Source organism: Musca autumnalis, unplaced genomic scaffold (genome assembly GCF_047663935.1).
Source record: "Musca autumnalis isolate F117 unplaced genomic scaffold, ASM4766393v1 scaffold_3, whole genome shotgun sequence".
Classification (NCBI taxonomy): domain Eukaryota; kingdom Metazoa; phylum Arthropoda; class Insecta; order Diptera; family Muscidae; genus Musca; species Musca autumnalis.
The window spans coordinates 23,839,898-23,858,065 of NW_027411866.1; the positions used below are offsets into that span (position 1 = coordinate 23,839,898).

Here is an 18,168-nt window from a genome sequence, read left to right on the forward strand (position 1 = left end):
CTCAAACTTTTTATAGAGGAATGTTTGAGCCTCAAACTTTTTATAGAGGAATGTTTGAGCCTCAAACTTTCCTATAGAGGAATGTTTGAGCCTCAAACTTTCCTATGGAGGGCCTCAAACTTTGCTATAGAGGTATGGGTGGGCCTCAAACTTTCCTATAGAGGACTGTTTGAGCCTTAAACTTTCCTATAGAGGAATGTTTGAGACTTAAACTTTCCTATAGGGGAATGTCTGAGCCTCACACTTTCCTATAGTGGCATGGTTGAGCCTCAAACTTTCCTATAGAGGAATATTTGAGCCTCAAACTTCCCTATAGAGGAATGTTTGTGCCTCAAACATTCCTATAGAGGAATGTTTGAGCGTCAGACTTTCCTGCAATGGAAGTTTTGTGCTTCAAACTTTCCTATAGAGGAATGTTTGAGCCTCAAGCTTTCCTATAGAGGAAGGTTTGAAGGTTTTCCATAGAGTAAAGGTTGAGCTTCAAACTTTCCCACAGAGGAAAGCTTGAGCCTAACAATTTAATTTTGCTTCTAACTTTAAGTTTAGTTTCTTAACAACCAGAAACCTATTCAATTGTCCGTAATGATAGACTCTTTTTTCCATACCATCATTACCTTTACTTCACTTTAATTTATTTTTAACTTTGCATTTCCTCTTACACCTCTTTTTCATCTCTTTAAACATACATACATGTCTTAAAAGTTCACTGACTTTAAAACGTTTTGGGGTTAGATTTGCCGGTATAAGTGTGTTAATCATCCACTTTTCTAATCGTGTTTTTTTTTGGGTTTCCTTAAACTCTTTTTATCTTTTTTATGTCGTCATTAATTTTTTTTCAAACGTGTTGTTTTCACACACTTAACTTTCAACTCACAAAGCGCTTTTATTTTAAACCGGTTGATAATGTATCATCAGCTGTTTTATGATAAAACAAAAAACAAACAAAACTTGTTTGTTTTTCCAATTGTCATGACATATTCGTTATTTTCAAATTATTGTGGTGAGTGGTGGGCAGGGCGTACGGTCTATACGCATTTAATACATTTTCACATAACAGTGTGTACAATAAGTGTTGTGGTAGGTGGCGCCCAACCGAAGTTGTCTTTCATTGTAGATTCCACAGGTTAATGTACCCAACTCGAATTTGTTTATTAACATTCACCGATGATTCCAAAAGCAGTTCCAATTTTTTGAAACTTTTTTTTAAAAATATGGAAAATATAATTCAATTGGATTTCTTAAGCCCACAAAGGGCCACTTTAATTTTATAATTAGATTCAGTTTATAATAATAAAACTTTTGGTAGCTATTGTGAAACATTCATACATATCTACATCTGAGTAACAGGCATATCTTAGCAGTTGCCATGCCCCGCCAAGCCATCGTAACCACAAGTACCTACTTTTAGATGTCAAATGTACTCATACTTCTCAAATATCGACTAACTCTCAATGGTGGTGCTATTGACGATTGGCAACTAGTAGTGAGTGTGGTGTCTATCGGCCTGCCTGCCTGCCGGGCTGGCTCTTCTCTTCACTAATGAAGTGGTCTTTTGTTTAATTTACTTATCAAGTATCAAATTCTGAATCATGAATACAAAAAAATAAACAAAGAACAGTACCAATTCGTGACTTAAGTGGTTTTTGTAATGGAATACCACCCTAATGCCGCTTTAAAATATTAAAGCTATTAATGTCTTCAAGGATTTTTTGTGGCAAGTTTGGAAAAAATCATTACAAGGGTACATGGAGGCAAGACCAAGCCACTCGAAAGATGCAAATGGAGACCAGTAGTTTGCCATGAACATACGAAGAATCATTTGTATAGGTCAGTTATGGGAGTAGGGATGACAACTTCAGTTCCCCATAAATTAGCTAAGAGAAAATAAAACTCATTTAAGAGAAAGAGTAACTATTTTAACAGAAAATGTTAATAACAGTCACTGCAGAAAGCTTTGGGTAACATGAAAGCTCTGTTTCTCCCAGGGTTGCCAATTGAGATCTGTTTAAGGGAAAAAATCACATTGTGGGAATTTGAATAATATTTCAATACAAAAAATTCCAGTTTTTATCATTACCACAAACTGAATAATGAAATACTTATCCTAGCAGCATCGGTCCTTATCTATTTAGTGTTCTTGGGCCGCTACACGTCCTCAGCTTAAAATAATGCCTCTGAAAACGGAATGCATTTCCTTGTCCTCAAATTGATCTGAAAGTCCAGAAAAAAATTTTAATGTTACTTATTAAGCCAGGCAGCGCTTCAGAAGAAAAACATTTCAAAATAATCCACTTTAATTGTCTCAGGGTCCTCATCACCCAATTTATTGCAAGATGAACTAGACATTTTTGAATACGATACCTCCACAATAATAAATTCTCCACAACATGCAGCTTCTGTTGAAATTATTCAAATTACTTAGTATGCGTAGATCACAACCTTCACATTCAGCTTCAGTTGAAGCTGCAGCAGGGTCCTCATCACCCAATTTATTGCAAGATGAAGATGAACTAGACATTTTTGAATATGATACCTCCACAATAACGAATTCTCCACAACATGCAGTTTCAGTTGAAATTATTCAAATTATTCAGTATGCGTAGATCACAACCAGCACATTCAGCTTCAGTTGAAGCTGCAGCAGGGCCCTCATCACCCAATTTATTGCAAGATGAAGATGAACTAGACATTTTTGAAGATGATACCTCCACAATAATAAATTCTTCACAATCTGCCGCTCCACTTGAAATTATTCAAATTACCCAGTATGCGTAGATCACAACCTGCACATTCAGCTTCAGTTGAAGCTGCAGCAGGGTTCTTATCACCCAATTTATTGCAAGATGAAGATGAACTAGACATTTTTGAATATGATACCTCCACAATAATAAATTCTTCACAACATGCAGCTTCAGTTGAAATTATTCAAATTATTCAGTATGCGTAGATCACAACCAGCACTCTCCGCTTTAGTTGAAGTTGCAACAGGGTTCTTATTTGCTCATTTATATCAATATGAAGATGAACTAGCCATTTTTGAATATGATACTTCCACAATAATAAATTCTCCACAACATGCAGCTTCATTTGAAATTATTCAAATTACTCAGTATGCGTAGATCACAACCAGCACATTCAGCTTCAGTTGAAGCTGCAGCAGGGTCCTCATCACCTAATTTATTGCAAGATGAAGATGAACTAGACATTTTTGAATATGATATCTCCACAATAATAAATTCTACGCAACATGCAGCATCAGTTGAAATTATTCACGTAGATAACAATCTGCACATTCAGCTTCAGTTGAAGCTGCAGCAGGGTCCTCATCACCCAATTTATTGCAAGATGAAGATGAACCAGACATTGTTGAATATGATAGCTCCACAATAACAAATTCTTCACAACATGCAGCTTCAGTTAAAATTATTCAAATTTCTCAGTATGCGTAGATCACAACCTGCACGCTCCGCTTTACTTGAAGTTGCGCCAGGGTCATTATTTGCTCATTTATAGCAATATGAAGGTGAACTAGCCATTTTTGAATATGATACCTCCACAATAATAAATTCTTCACAACATGCAGCTTCAGTTGAAATTATTCAAATTACTCAGTATGCGTAGATCACAACCTGCACATTCAGCTTCAGTTGAAGCTGCAGCAGGGTCCTCATCACCCAATTTATTGCAAGATGAAGATGAACTAGACATTTTTGAATATGATACCTCCACAATAATAAATTCTCCACAACATGCAGCTTCAGTAGAAATTATTCAGTATGCGTAGATCACAACCAGTTTTTTCCTAAATTGAGCAGGGTAAAATCTAATGACATATATGTCTGTTGTCCTCAAGGTATTCTTAAATAATCACAATTCTTGCCCTCAAGTTGGATCAAAAATCATTCTTCAATAATCCATGTTTCTCTTAATTCGGATTAACTTTTCTTGTTTGCAAGTCTAAAGACATGCACGTTTGCTGTCCTCAAATTGATCGGAACGCAAATAATAAAATAAAATTATTGGTCGGAATAGACATAATCTAGGTTTCTGATCGTGCTCATGTTGTTCGGCAAAGCATTCTAAAAGCATACGCTATTATTGCTTCATAACCTCCTCAGGTTAGTCCAGAAAGCATTATCTATACATATATACCCCTGTCTGTTGTCTTCAAATGGATCGGAACGCATATATAATCCAGTTTTCTAGTTCTGCTTAGGAATATTGGGAAGGCATTCTAAACAAATCCGCATTTACTGTCCTAAAATCGATCGGGACGCCTTTATAACCTCTTCATGTGAGAGCAGAGAATGATTGGAGCACATACATAAATAATCCAGATTTCCTGGTCCTACCTATGTTAGTTGGAAAAGCATGCGAACGCATCCGCGATTACTGTCCTCAAATCGATTTAGACGCCTTCATATTCTTCTCAGTTAGTGCAGAAACCCTTCTAAAAACATACCTGTTTGCTGTCCTCTAACTGAGCGGGACACAATTATATATTTTACACGTTTCGTATTCTTCTTAATTTGAGTTTTAAAATGTTCAAAAAATTACCACATTTTTGTCTTCAAGATGCGACGCAACGCTTTTTTATCTGGAACGCATTCTTGCATCAACAACGTTTCTACTCCTTAAGTTATATCGGAAAACTTTCTAAAGGCTGGTATATTTGGGATGAAATTATAAAGGCATCTATGTGTATTATCCGCTATTCATGTATTTAAATTGGATTGAAAAACTTTCTTAAGGCGTCCATGTTGTATGCCTTCAAATTCAGGTCAGAACGCCTGTATAAAAATCCAGATATCTTGTTCTGCTTGGGATAGTTGGGAAATGCATCTCAAGACGTGCGTGTTTGTAGTCCTCACATTGATCAGAATGCATTTATTCCAGTCATCCTGTGCAAGAGGATCAAAATGCATTATAACAACGTCCGTATTTGTTGCCCTGAAACGGATCGTAAAACATTCATAAATAATTTCGTTGTTTCTAAAATAATCGATGTTTCTTCTTCTCATGTTGGATCGCACAACATTCTAAAAACATACTGAAGCAATCAACTTTTTAATAATTACAGTTTAAACGCCCTCTACATTTCAATAGTAACACTTTTAAGATTTTGTACTTTTGCCATTGTGATTTTTTACCTTTTCACATTTCCAATTGTGATTGATCTTTACAGTTAAAGTTAACAGCTAAAAATACATCTCTGTAAATATATTTAATACTACTACTTTTAAGCAACTATGTACTACTAAATTTTATCAATCATGACTAAACGACTTGTCGCTTCTCAAAAGTAGAAGCTAAGGAGACTGAAATTCAATAAATTCGTTCATTCCTCTTGAGCAATTTGAACTCTGTACATCAACCTCAGTTCTTCCTTAAGTAGTTGAAACTGATACCAGAGCATCATCCGCAATGCAGAGAGTAAATCAACCAAACAATCTACGAATATCGCGTTTTCTTTAATACAAGTTTGTTGTAGGGATAGGTAATGGAAAGCAATATTCGATTTTGTTCTAAAACTGTGATTTTTCGGTCTGGCGATTATTCTATTTGTCTTAATACCCGACTTTTTCATAACCGCAGAAAATCGATTATAATCGACTATTCGTCGATTTGCGAGTTCTCTTTTGAAACTGTAAAACCGCAAAAATGGAAAACCGCGAAGTCTACCATCTATGGGCAAACTCAAAAATCGATCACAACATACACGATTATGCTATTTTCCCTCCAGACAAAAGTCGACTACGATTTTTAGACTTTTGACTGCAAAAAGTCGATTAATCGAAAGTCAACTAACCTATCCCTAGTTTGTTGTAAATGATACATAAATATAAAGTCATCAAAGTCCTCAGAGTGCTCAAAAGCCATTTAAAAATAATTAATGTTTCATGTCCTTAGGTTAGACAGGAAAGTCGGAAATTTTTCAAAAAAAAAAGCAATAACATATACGTGGCCATATGTTATTGCTGTTTTTTTTCTCTCTCTAGCTGGAACGGAAAAACTTTTTGAAGTCATCGACGTTTGTTGTCCTCCAATTAATCGGTAATTAAATATACATATAAATAGTAAACTATGTCCCCAATATATATGTCCTCAATGTGACCAGAAGTTACTCATTTTTAAATAAAAACTTCCAAACGATATCTTAATTTCTTGTTCTTAAACCAACTAACATCCAACTTTGTTGTCCTCCAAATTAATCGGTAGGCATATATACATAATAAATAAAAGGTCCTCATTGTCCTCAATATATATAATGTCTTCAAAGTGATCAATCCGTACGAATTCACAACCAATTCATATTTAATGTCCTCACTTTGAACAGGAAAACATTTCTAAATAAATCTTGTTTAATGGCTTTTATTTTGGTCGGAAAGCTTTCCTCAATTTGGAACATAAATATTTTTAAAGATTCTGTTTTGGCCTCCAAGTAATCGGATGGCATATAAATAAATTTTCAATGTCCTTAATATATCTAATGTCCTCAAAGTTACCAGAAGGCATTTAGACATAATTCATGTTTCATGTCCTCAAATTAGAAGGGAAAGCACTTTACTGCCTTTGCCACAAATTCATTAATGAAATCCCTATTTTTACCAACATCATCAGCAGCAACCCTTATTCCGCCAATGTTATTTGACCTTTGTGGTTACCTACAGTCATGAGATTTGTACGAGCTGGTTCATTGTCCACAAGCTTGCTTCTTGTTTCTGCTAACATTCAATGCTGCTGCCTACACACATTACAACTGAACCCCTACGCAATTGAATACCACAAACACAACTCTTCTTTGTATCTATCTGCCTATCTCTCCATAGAATAATATTTGGGATATGAATGTGACACGTTGTGATTACTGTTGTAAAGCTAAAAATAACTGTATTTCTTTGTAATGACGCATGAAATGACAACTACTTCATGGCTTTATAACAGGGACGAGCTTCTTTGCTTAGATCGTATAGTGAGGGCGCCCACTGAGTTGTTTTTGCTTTTGCTTCTCTCTCTCACGTACAGTGTAAGTGAATGAAAACAAACAAAAACATAATGTGGTTGTTGCTTTTTTCACTCATACGTTCATACATGTCTTCGCTTTGGTTGTATTTCTGTGGTCGTCGCTGCTTTATAACCAGTACTAAGTATTGACGTAAATAGCTGGAAGAAGAGGAGGAGGACTAGGAAGTAGTTATTAAAAAAAGCATGACATTTTAATTAGTTTTGATGGGTGTTTATTTGAAGGATTTTGTTATTGGAATAGTAAATATGTCAAGGTTTTGAGGTGTATGTAGGTATGCCAAGACCTTTATTAGAGGATAATCAGTTTTCTTGGTTCTGTTCCAGAATTTGCTATTATTTTCTATTTTCAACATCTTTACTAGCTTTTCCCTTATAAACTTAAAAATTAAAAAAAAATATTTAAAAGCTTTACATGTATTCCAGTACGGGACAACACACAAACTTTGTTTAAAAGATTTACAACTTCCCCCCATTCGTACCATGGATTGGACAACTCGCTTATTTACCCTTTCTGCATAAACATAGCTTAAGCTCATTTAATTATATGGAGCAAAGCTTGAAAAAACCTCAAAAGAAAACAAGAGCTTTGAATACTCTCTTTCAATCCACACTAACCAAGACAAAAAAGCTGTCTGCGGCAAACTTAATTTTTCTTAAACCAGACTTTAGTTATTCCCCAGCTCTCTTCCCCCTCTTTTTCCACAATTGTTATTGTTTACATTCTTTTTGGTAAGCTTGCCTAGTGCGTGTCGTAAATTATCTGCTTCAAAAATTGGGACATTTCATAAATATTGGCAAATTCTACGCCACAGTTTTTGCCAGTTTAAACCAGTTTTCCACTTCCCTCATTGATAAAGCAGTATTAATATGCCTGTTTAGAAGCCTAACATAAGTAATTCAAGCTGATAACAAATGAAAAGCCGATCCGATTCACTCTATTTGCCACTGTTACAACTTTTGCCCTAAGCTCTAAATTTATTTTATTTTCTATATTACAAAACGAATAATCGCCTAATGAAATAGACTGCAGCATCAAATGACTGATAAACTTTTGCATGGGAACCCGTTTCAATTCTATTTTTAATTACGTTTTTGTTTAAATCCCATTCAGGCTTGCAAAAAAACCTACAGCAACAATGGCTTTGTTTCCATTAAATAGTTAAGGCCTCAGTTTTTGGGAGATATGTAAACAGAGAGGCTATTCAACATAACATTTATTGAGAAACATGATGAGAAACATAACAGAGAGCGAGAGACAGTTACATAGAGGTAGATACCTTGCATTGTTGGTTATGCGCAAAGAAACAATTGTTTAGGAATAAAAACAGTGTAGCCAATATTCTTGGGAAATTTGTTACCAAAAAAAAAAAAAAAAAAAAAACGCAGAAAGCCCATTGATATTCCCCAGAAGATAATTTTTTAAACGAAAACTAAGTTATCCCGATTTCTTCTCCTCAAATTAGTTGAAACACCTTAATAAATATATATTAGTACCCAGTTCTATTTTTTCTTTGGTATAGTGACCACGTTTGTCCACTTTAAGATGAATCGAAAAATGTTTTTTTAAGAAATCCACGTTTATTGTCCTCTCATTAATCGAAAAGCATATATAAATAGTTCTCAATGTCCCCAATATGTATAATGTCCTCAAAGTCGCCAAATGAATGAACTTAGTTTTGATCGGAAAACTTTCAGATGTCCAGGTTTCATGTTCTCAAATTCATTGCAAAATATTATTGATGTCCTCGAGATAAACACGAAGGCGTAATGCCTTTAAGGGCTTTCATTTTGGTCGAAAAGCTTCAGAATTACCTGAAAAGATAAAAGAAGAGAAAATAGAGAATAGTAAAGAAAACAGGGTGGGGTTGGGAAAGTAATAATAGATTGATTATTAAAGATGAAGATGTAATAAGGAAAAGAGGTTGGTTTATTTGGTGATGGTAGAAAACTGTCAGAGAAGTAGTTACGCTTATGGGTCGCGCCGTCCCAGCCAATTCAAATTTTTGATGATGCTGTGTGACGCCGTATTTTCGTCACAAAAATTTATTTTTGATTTAGAGACATTAGAGAGAGAAACACATCAGTTGATTTCCTTTTTTTTTTTTCATAATACGTTATAAACACACTTTATTAACTAATTTTTATCACACTAACATTACACCTATTTAACACTAAATATACTGGTACATAGATGGTCGGGCAAGTTTATACGAAGAAATTTTGGCACGAGATGATATGCTGGACGAGTCAAGTTTGAGGAGGCTTGTACACGGCGGCAGCGGGACAGAGCAAATTGGGGACAACGCGGTAGGCACAGGCTTTAGCACAGGAGCGGTTCGATGAATCTGTCGTCAGAACGGATGGCAGCGACTCGTTGAATGGCGACTGTGCAATTGGCATATGTTTTGGCACAGCCGTGGCCCGACAAATGCTTGAGGCATCCGGATGTAGCAGTGGCGGTCGGGTACGCGCTGAGGTATTGTCGAGGTTCGTTTTTACAACCCCACTCGACGAGACAAACACTAATTCTTCTGCGCGTCGAGGTTCGTTTGCACCCCACTCGACGAGACAGACACTATTTCTACAATGCGTCGAGGTTCGTTTTACAACCCCACTCGACGAGACAGACGCTATTTCTACAATGCGTCGAAGTTCGTTTTACACCCCACTCGACGGGACAAACACTAATTCTTCTACGTGTCGAGGTTCGTTTTCACACCACTCGACTACGTAGAAACTACATCTACTCTATTTTCCACCGAGTCAAGGTTTTGTTTTGCAACACCACTTGACTACGCAGAAACTACCATCTACTCTACTCCCACAAAAGCCAAGGTTTTGTTTTCACACCACTTGACTCAACAACCGCCAACAGACGACTGCCCCGATTGTCTCTGAAGCACCTCCTTTTATACCTGCTGATGATGCCAGCTGACTGCTTGTTGACAGATTGTTTATGTTCGTCCGCATTGCCGCTAGGAGGACTCATTCATCAGGTTAATGTTCTTCTTCACCGCTAGAGGGCATTTCGCCCGTTAACTTTGAATTTAACATTTGAAATAATTACAATTTAATATAGCATCACTATTTAATGTAATCAAAAACGAGTACCCACGACTTTTGAGCGTTACAGCTGTTTATGATTGTTGGTTCTATGTTTGAGTAGAAGGCTAAGCTTGGAGGAAAGCAGACTCCTGTTAATCTATATCGCTTTCGAGTTAACATCGGGCAAGGACATAAAATATGCTCAATAGTCTCCGTTTCCTCCTCATCTTCACAGAGCCTGCAATAGTCCACGCCATCATCCTGCCATTTGCCGATAAAAGCTCGAATGTTGAAATGACCGGTAATGACTCCCGTCAATACCCTGATTTCTGACTTGTCCAGATGTAAGAGTGAAGTTGTTCTGTTTGTTGATAGAGTCGGCCAAATGGGCCTTGATACGTTGCACCTTGGTTCATTATGACATAGTTCCTTGGCTCGTTCTTCAAAGAACGTCTCCACTCTGCGAAAAAGGTGACATATGGGTGGTTTGATTGAGATCCATGTCTTGCCTGCTCATCTGCCTTCTCATTTTCCATAATGTCACAGCGTCCCGGTACCCAGCAGAGTCGGACAGCGATTGTGAGGTTCGCCAAAGCAGTTCTTCACTCAAGAACGGCCTCAGACTTGATATTGGAGGATTTTATGGCTTTAAGAGCCGGCTGACTATCAACGAAGATAGTCACCGGTTCAAAGATTTCTGCATCCAGACTTTTTATCAACACTGCGGCCATTTTGATCGCGAAGATTTCTGCTTGGAAAACACTACAGTCGCTGTTCAACCTAAATGAGTACTCGAGACAAAGCTTTTCGCAGTAGACGCCAGCTTCTTCCATCTTGGAACCGTCTGTGTAGAAAGCCAGACCGTCCAGAGGAGGGTTACTACGGATCCAGTCATCTCTACTAGGGATAACGACCTCCAAATCTTTGGATTGGTGATAAGTAGTCGCAGAATTTCCCCTACAGATTTAAGCTAAGGTTTGGTCCTAGCTCTTGAAGAATGCATGCATGTCCATAGGTGCTGTCACGCCAACGATTCAATTCATGTAGCCTTAGGGCACTACGTGCTGCTTGACCTTTGATGCTGAGTCTCATGGGCAAGAGCTTCAACATCGCATTTAGAGCTGCTTGTGGTGTACTTCTAAAAGCTCCAGTTATCAGGATCGAGGCTGCCCCTTGCACCTTGTCTATGTTGCCGGAGTTCGATTTATGTCGAAGCGCATGCCACCAGACAAGACATCCGTAGGATAAGATGGGTCTCACAACAGTATTATACAGCCAGTGTATAATAGCTGGATTTAATCCCCGGCTTTTCCCAATTGAATTCTTACATGAATATAGTGCAATCATACCTCTCTTCGTCCGTTCTTCGACGTTCCTTTTCCATCTCAATTGAGAATCCAGAATTGTATCTAGGTATTTGGCCTCAGGAGATAGATGTAATTGCACTCCATCCAATGTTGGTGGCACGAAGTCGCCGAGCTTACGCTTTCTGGTGAACAATACCAGTTCTGTTTTCGTTGGATTTACACCAAGGCCAATTACGGTGGCCCAACGGGACAGCTTTGATAAGGCTCTTTGCATAAGCTTCGATATTGTGGACCAGAATTTGCCAGTTAGTAGTATAACCACATCATCCGCGTATGCGACAATCTTGATGCCCTGATTGTCGAATTCCGCCAAAATATTGTTTATCACAAGTAGCCACAGCAGCGGTGAGAGTACACCTCCCTGGGGGGTACCTCTAGTTACTGTCTTCCTTATTGTCAACTCCCCGATGCTGGAATTAATGATCCTGCTATCCAGTATTCTATTTATCCAGCAGATAAGGGTTTCCGGGGTGTTGACCGCTCTAAGCGAGAGATGAATGGATCCAAGTTTTACGTTGTTAAAGGCTCCTTCTATATCCAGGAAAGCCGCAAAGGAAAGTTTGAATTCTCCATATTTTTTCTCAATAAAACCCACGACCTCATGAAGAGCGGTTTCGACAGATTTACCTTTGATGTAAGCATACTGCGAGTTGCTCAGCGAGGCAGTGTCTGCAAAGCTCCTAATCTCCAGATCGATCAGTCGTTCGAGTGTCTTGAGGAGAAAGGAGGATAAGCTTAAAGGTCTGTAGTCTTTCGGTGCAGAGTGACTGGCTTTTCCCGCTTTGGGGATGTAAGTTACCTTTACCTCCTTCCACAGATCTGGTACGCAGGAAAGAAACAAACAGGCCCTGAAGATCTCCTCCAGAATTAGGTATATCTGCGGTGCGGCAAAATGAAGCATCGCAGGAGTTATTCCATCTGGACCAGGTGACTTATAGGGTTTGAATGTGCTTACTGCCCACTTTATTTTGTTTCTGCTTACAACCTTATCGATGAGGCTCTCGTCCACTGGCTCTTGGACTTGGAAATTGTCACATTCAATGTGAAGGTTACTGGCGTTCGTGCAGTCAGGGAAGTGGGTCTCAGCTAGAAGGTTTAGAGTCTCAAGACCTGAGTCTGTCCACGTGCCGTCCGGTTTTTTTGATACTACCAATGGATTTGGGGTCCTTGGAGAGTATCTTACTCCAGACTTAAAGCAATCTCTTTATAAATATTCCAGTTTTTGATCTCAAATTAATCGAAACTTTCATATATTCTTCTAAAAGATTTTCTGGTGGTCCTATTGGTCCTGTAAAGACGTTTTGTTCTTCCTATTGACCTTTTAGTCTTCTTAAATATCCTCAGGAGTTGTTGAAAAATCTTCTGCTCTTTTGAAGACCTTCTGTTTTACGAATATAAGGTATATTCTTTAAAAGGTCATCCTTCTATATTTTATAACAAGACAATTTGGAACAGACCAGACTTTCCTGTCTCTTATATGAACCCTTATTGGCCATCTTAAAGATCTTTTGGTGCTGGATTATTTAACGACCTTATATCTCCCTAAAAAACTTCCGCCTCACTTAGACATCAACTGGTCCACTAAAAAACCATCTGGTCTTAATAGTCTTCTTAAAAACCTTTCGGAATTTTTAAGATATTCAGGTGTTCCGAAAAACATTTCGATCTTCTGAAACACGCTGTTGTTTTATATATGAAGTCCTGCTGGTCTCTAAAAGTCCTTCCGGTTTTCTAAAAGTTTTTCTGATCATCTAAATTGACTTCTGACTTTTAATAAAACATTCTAACCAACTGAAGGCCTGGTCTTCTAAAACACGATTTTATAAAGTTCCAAAAGACATTTAAGTCTTCTGAAAGAGATCCATATGCTTTAAAAGATTTTCTTTTGTCCTAAAGTCTTTTTGGTCTAGGAAAAATCTTCTTGTTTTCCATATGAAGTTCTAGCTGATCTTTTATTAGACAATCTGGCCCTCTTATATACCTTCAGAAAATCAAAAAGATCCTCTACTCTTTTTTAATACATTTAGGTTTTCTAAAAACCTTCTGGTCCTTTAATGAGCACGGGTTGAACTTGTTTTATTTATATTGCGATTAAGATGCTGCTTCTAATTCCAGTGTTTACAGATGACTTTTAGTGATGCCACTTTGTTGTTTTGTTGATAATCTACTCAAAGTTTTAACATCTTATTATCGGTTGCCTTCGAACTTCGACATTTCTTTATATTTATGTTCACTGTTGTCAATAGGAGTCCAAAAAACGTTTTCTGTTTTCTATAGAATGCCTCAAGAGATCTACTGTTGTTTATAGAAGAACTCAAGACTATAGTAGACCTCAAGATGCCTATAGAATACTTCAATGGGTCTTCTGTTGTCTACGGAAGTAGCCAATAGGCCTTCGTATGCTATTTTGCTTATAAAAATCATTAAACAATTGATATTTATTAAATTTTTTGGTAATTTTTGTAAAGCATTTTGGGAATATTTGTGTTTACAAAGCCTAAACACAAATATTCCCAAAATGCTTTACAAAAATTACCAAAACTGTCTGGCAACGCTGTAGTTAGAGCTACCCTTATCAAAATAAAGTTTGCTCACATAACAAATTGTCAACTGTGTCATTTACTCACGCTATCTTTCTTTGAGTTTCTCACTCTCCCTCTCTCTACAAAAATGTTACAATGCTCTGTGCTTGCATTATTTTTGTTTTGACGTGACGCTGTTATTAAAAGTTATGGAATACAGATTTAATCATGGTTGGCTGTCAACCTAACGAACAACACAAACTACACAATGTTAAGGCAAAAAGCCACCGTTAAATGGCTCTGATGTTATTTTCATTTGTCAGTCAGTTATTTGTACTTATGCCTGAGAGTAGCAGTAGAAGGAACGGATAACGAAAAAGGCAATTTGTTCGTTTTTGTTTTAACAAAACGATTTAGCAGTGGCTAAAATCAATAGAGTAACCGAGCAACCAACCAGCAGCAGCGGAGCTCACTAAAAGCAGACATAAGCTCTAAATAAAAAAAACACAGGTCAATGTGGAAAAACCAAGTTAATTCTACTCGTGTGCGGTTGTAGAGAACGAACGATTTCAGTAGAGGAGCATAGTGAAGCTATTCAAGAAGCAGGAAAAAAAATTCCTATTCAATGCTGTGTGTCGAATAAATTAACACGAAATTCTTAAATGTGAAAACTAAGCCAAAGTGAAACACTTTTAGAATAACAACAGCAAATTTACAACAACTATTATTCCAGACAACAACAAAAACCTACAACTCTAAAACACATCCATCTACAAAAAGACTCTTCCGTAACATGTTAACAGCTGAAAAGACTTGCGTTTTTAAGTATACCAAAGATTTAGAATTATTTAAGTGTGAATAAATTTCTTTTAAATACAACTTTAAGGTATCACAAAAAGAAAAAAAACTAACAATTTAACAACGTAACCTCCAGAGAAAGTGTTGTATCCATTAAATTCCTGGAAATTGTATAAGAAATTCATTACAAGTTTATCAGAACAACACCAACAACAAAAAAGTATCTATACAATTTAACACCCACACATTAAAGCAGTGCCATAAGGATTAGAAGTGGAGATAGTCTTCGACGTCAATGTGTGGAAAAAACATAAAGCAACAATCGGCAGTGCACATAAACTAGAGGGACGAACTCTACCCACACCATCATTGTTTCAACATTGTGAATTTTGTTCTAACACGACGATAAAAGAATATTAATAACGCACAACAACAGCAGCAGCAACAACAAGACGAGATTAGTAGACGACGTAAACCAAAGTTAGATACGTCAAATCAACCAACCACCCACTCAGCCAGTTGTGAATTTTCTCACACACAAAACAGTTACAAGGCGCACACAACTCTCACTCTCTCGCTCTTTTGCATCGAAAAAAAGGGGAGCCAATATTTGCTCCCACAAGGAAACAAAGTAAGAAAGAAGAAGAAGCACCTGTGCATGCACAAGTCAGCAGCCATAATGTTGACATTCAATTCAACGAAACACCTACAAACGGCATTGTCGTCGTCAACATCATCATCATCATCGTCTTCGTCTCGCCATCCTCAACGTCGTTTAATTTCTTCCACAACATTTGCATTATGCTGTCTTGTCATTAACATCATTATTGTTGCCTGCTGCATGCCAAGTTTATGTCAAGGTTATATTATCAAAGAAGATGAAAGTTTTCTCCAACATCCCTATTATGCCTCACAGGGTGATATTGAGGATCTATTTGCCAGATTGGCTAAACAATTTCCAGAAAATGCCCAAGTTGAAACAATTGGCCGGAGTTTGGAAGGTAGATCCCTAGTGTTGCTGCATATTGGACGCAATATGCGTCAACGTAATCTACTCACTCCCATGGTTAAATACATTGGCAATATGCATGGTGATGAAACAATTGGACGGCAAATGTTGGTCTATTTGGCCCAGTATTTACTCTACAACTATCACACAAATTTGGATGTGGCAGAATTGGTGAATTCGACAGATATTTATTTAATGCCTACCATGAATCCAGATGGCTTTGAAAGGTCACAGGTAGGTTTGCAAACTTTCTCTCTCTCACACACACTCTTTCCCTTTGCTGTGGCAATTTTCCATTAATTTTTTTGACTACGTGTTTTAATTATTTGACTGATAACAGCTGTTTGTTCATCTCATTACTCCCACCACCACCACCTACTCACTCTTTCTCTCCCTACCATACGTCAAACGTTAGTTAATAAGTTTGCCTTACTGCCTCCCCCTTTGTGATGATGTTGTTATTTCAATTGACAACAGGTTTCGTTTTTGATCGTCTCGACAAACTGGGAAATTTTGTGTATTCTTTTTCCTTAACTGTTGCGCGGTTTCTTGTTGTTGTTGAAAAGCAAATAGAGAAAATTATGCGTGTGTTCCACTCAGTAACAATAAATTGCAGAATAACAATAATACATAATAATAGACCAACAAGTGTAATAAAAAGGTCGGTCATGTTAAAAAAAGGTAAACGAAGTGATGGAAGAAAAAACTAAAGGGCGCCTTAGACTATGTGACATATAGGGGTTAATGTAAATATTATGTTAAAGTGTTCTGGCAATTGATAATACAGTCGGACCTCGATTATCCGTGATGGTCGGGACCGGAGGCATTACGGATAATCGATTTTCCCGGATAATGGAGGCAATTCTTTTATGCAGTTTTTGAACATATTTTTAAGTAAAAATGGCATAATATTGTACAATAATATGAAAATCTGCCATTTTTATTAAATTTGTTGCGGTAATCCACCAAATTTTAGAAGGATACATAACATCATCACTATCTGATTCATCTGAATTGACTTTGTCCCATGGTTTTTGCGATACCATAAATACACAAATTGTGTAATATGGGAGAATTTCCAGTTTTCGTTTGTTTGTCTATTGTTTTCTTAATCAAATTAATTGGAAAGTGTGTTTTTACTCCCGGATAATGAAGTTTATAACGAAAAATAGAAGAAATGGAAAAAGTCCAACATTTCATTTCTATCACGGATAATGGAGGTTCCCGGATAATCGATTCACGGATAATCGAGGTTCAACTGTATTAGAGCATAGAATGAAGACATCATATTTAAACGTGTCGTAACTAGAAATGAATAAGGTAAGGCTGAAAAGAAAACATATCTTGTCAAAAAATAACAATGTAAAGATTTTACATGAATTTACAAATTGACATGAGGAAAATAAGGGACTTTGCTAAATAGAAAACCAAAACCAATATTTCCCATAGAAAATTGGGCTATGAAAACATATTTCCTGCCTTACTGGAGGTGGTCCTTACAACCAAATTTACATATCCGGGAAAGATAAAGCAATTGTCAGAATTTGTGGATTGTACAATGTAGAAGTCCTCATTAGAAAAATAAAGCATCTGGCTTTCAAAGCTTGGAACAAGACCAAGAAAGTCTGAATGTATCTTCAGATTTGAGTGAAACCGAAGACGTAGTTGAGTAACTGCCATTAACTCAGCTAGCAGCTCAAAAAGATGAAGAAATGAGGTCTGTAACATATAAAGCGCAGTGAAAAAATTCATGTCTGAAGAAACGCTTTATAACTCAAAATTTTCCGACAAAAAGCCGATTATAAAGCGAGAATTGGCTACAAACAAAAAGAAGGTACGTGCTTCTGAAGTAGGTACCAAAAACCAAATATAAATATATATCCCGGAACCGGAAAGGTAAGGCAATTGCCAGGATAAAGCATCTGGCATTCAATGTGTGGAAGCAGACGAAGAAAGTCTGAATGAATCTTCACTTTTGAGTGAAACTGAAAACGTAGTTGAGGAACTCCTATCAACTCTGCAAACAATACAAAAAAAACTGTAAAGAATATTCCGATTCAAAGGGGCCCACAACTCCATTAGGAACTATAGGCCGATTTTCATAGTATAATCTTTATCGAAAATTCTTGAATATGTTATGAAGGGTTAAAGTCTTGAACATTACATCATCGAATCATACTTTTTAGCTCCTTTCAGTTCGCTTTTCGGAAAACCATATCACAACTTGGGCTTTAATCTGTCAATCAGTGTGCATTACTTGAAAAGCTTCGTGACAATTGTAAACATTTTGAAACTGCGCGCCGATTAATATATCGGATATTTTTTTTTAGTGGTATAGAACTTCGAATTGAAATAAAACACAAGAAAATCGTTTTAATGTCCATGATTTTGGCTTTATTGG

The 18,168-nt window shown here is 36.9% G+C and overlaps 1 protein-coding gene across 3 annotated transcripts in view; it reads left to right on the forward strand.

Annotated features, from left to right (window-relative positions):
* svr (Carboxypeptidase D svr) overlaps positions 1-18,168 on the forward strand; it is a 94,732-nt gene that overhangs the window by 12,692 nt on the left and 63,872 nt on the right. For 2 of the 3 annotated variants that reach the window (XM_073976509.1, XM_073976513.1), the window contains exon 1: positions 11,070-16,001. The exons of the other annotated variant lie outside the window; for it this stretch is intronic. In XM_073976509.1, coding sequence (XP_073832610.1) covers positions 15,417-16,001 — 585 coding nt within the window. In that variant the 5' untranslated portion in view covers positions 11,070-15,416. Of the gene's footprint in view, positions 1-11,069; positions 16,002-18,168 lie in introns of those variants that run through there. 3 annotated transcript variants of the gene reach the window in all.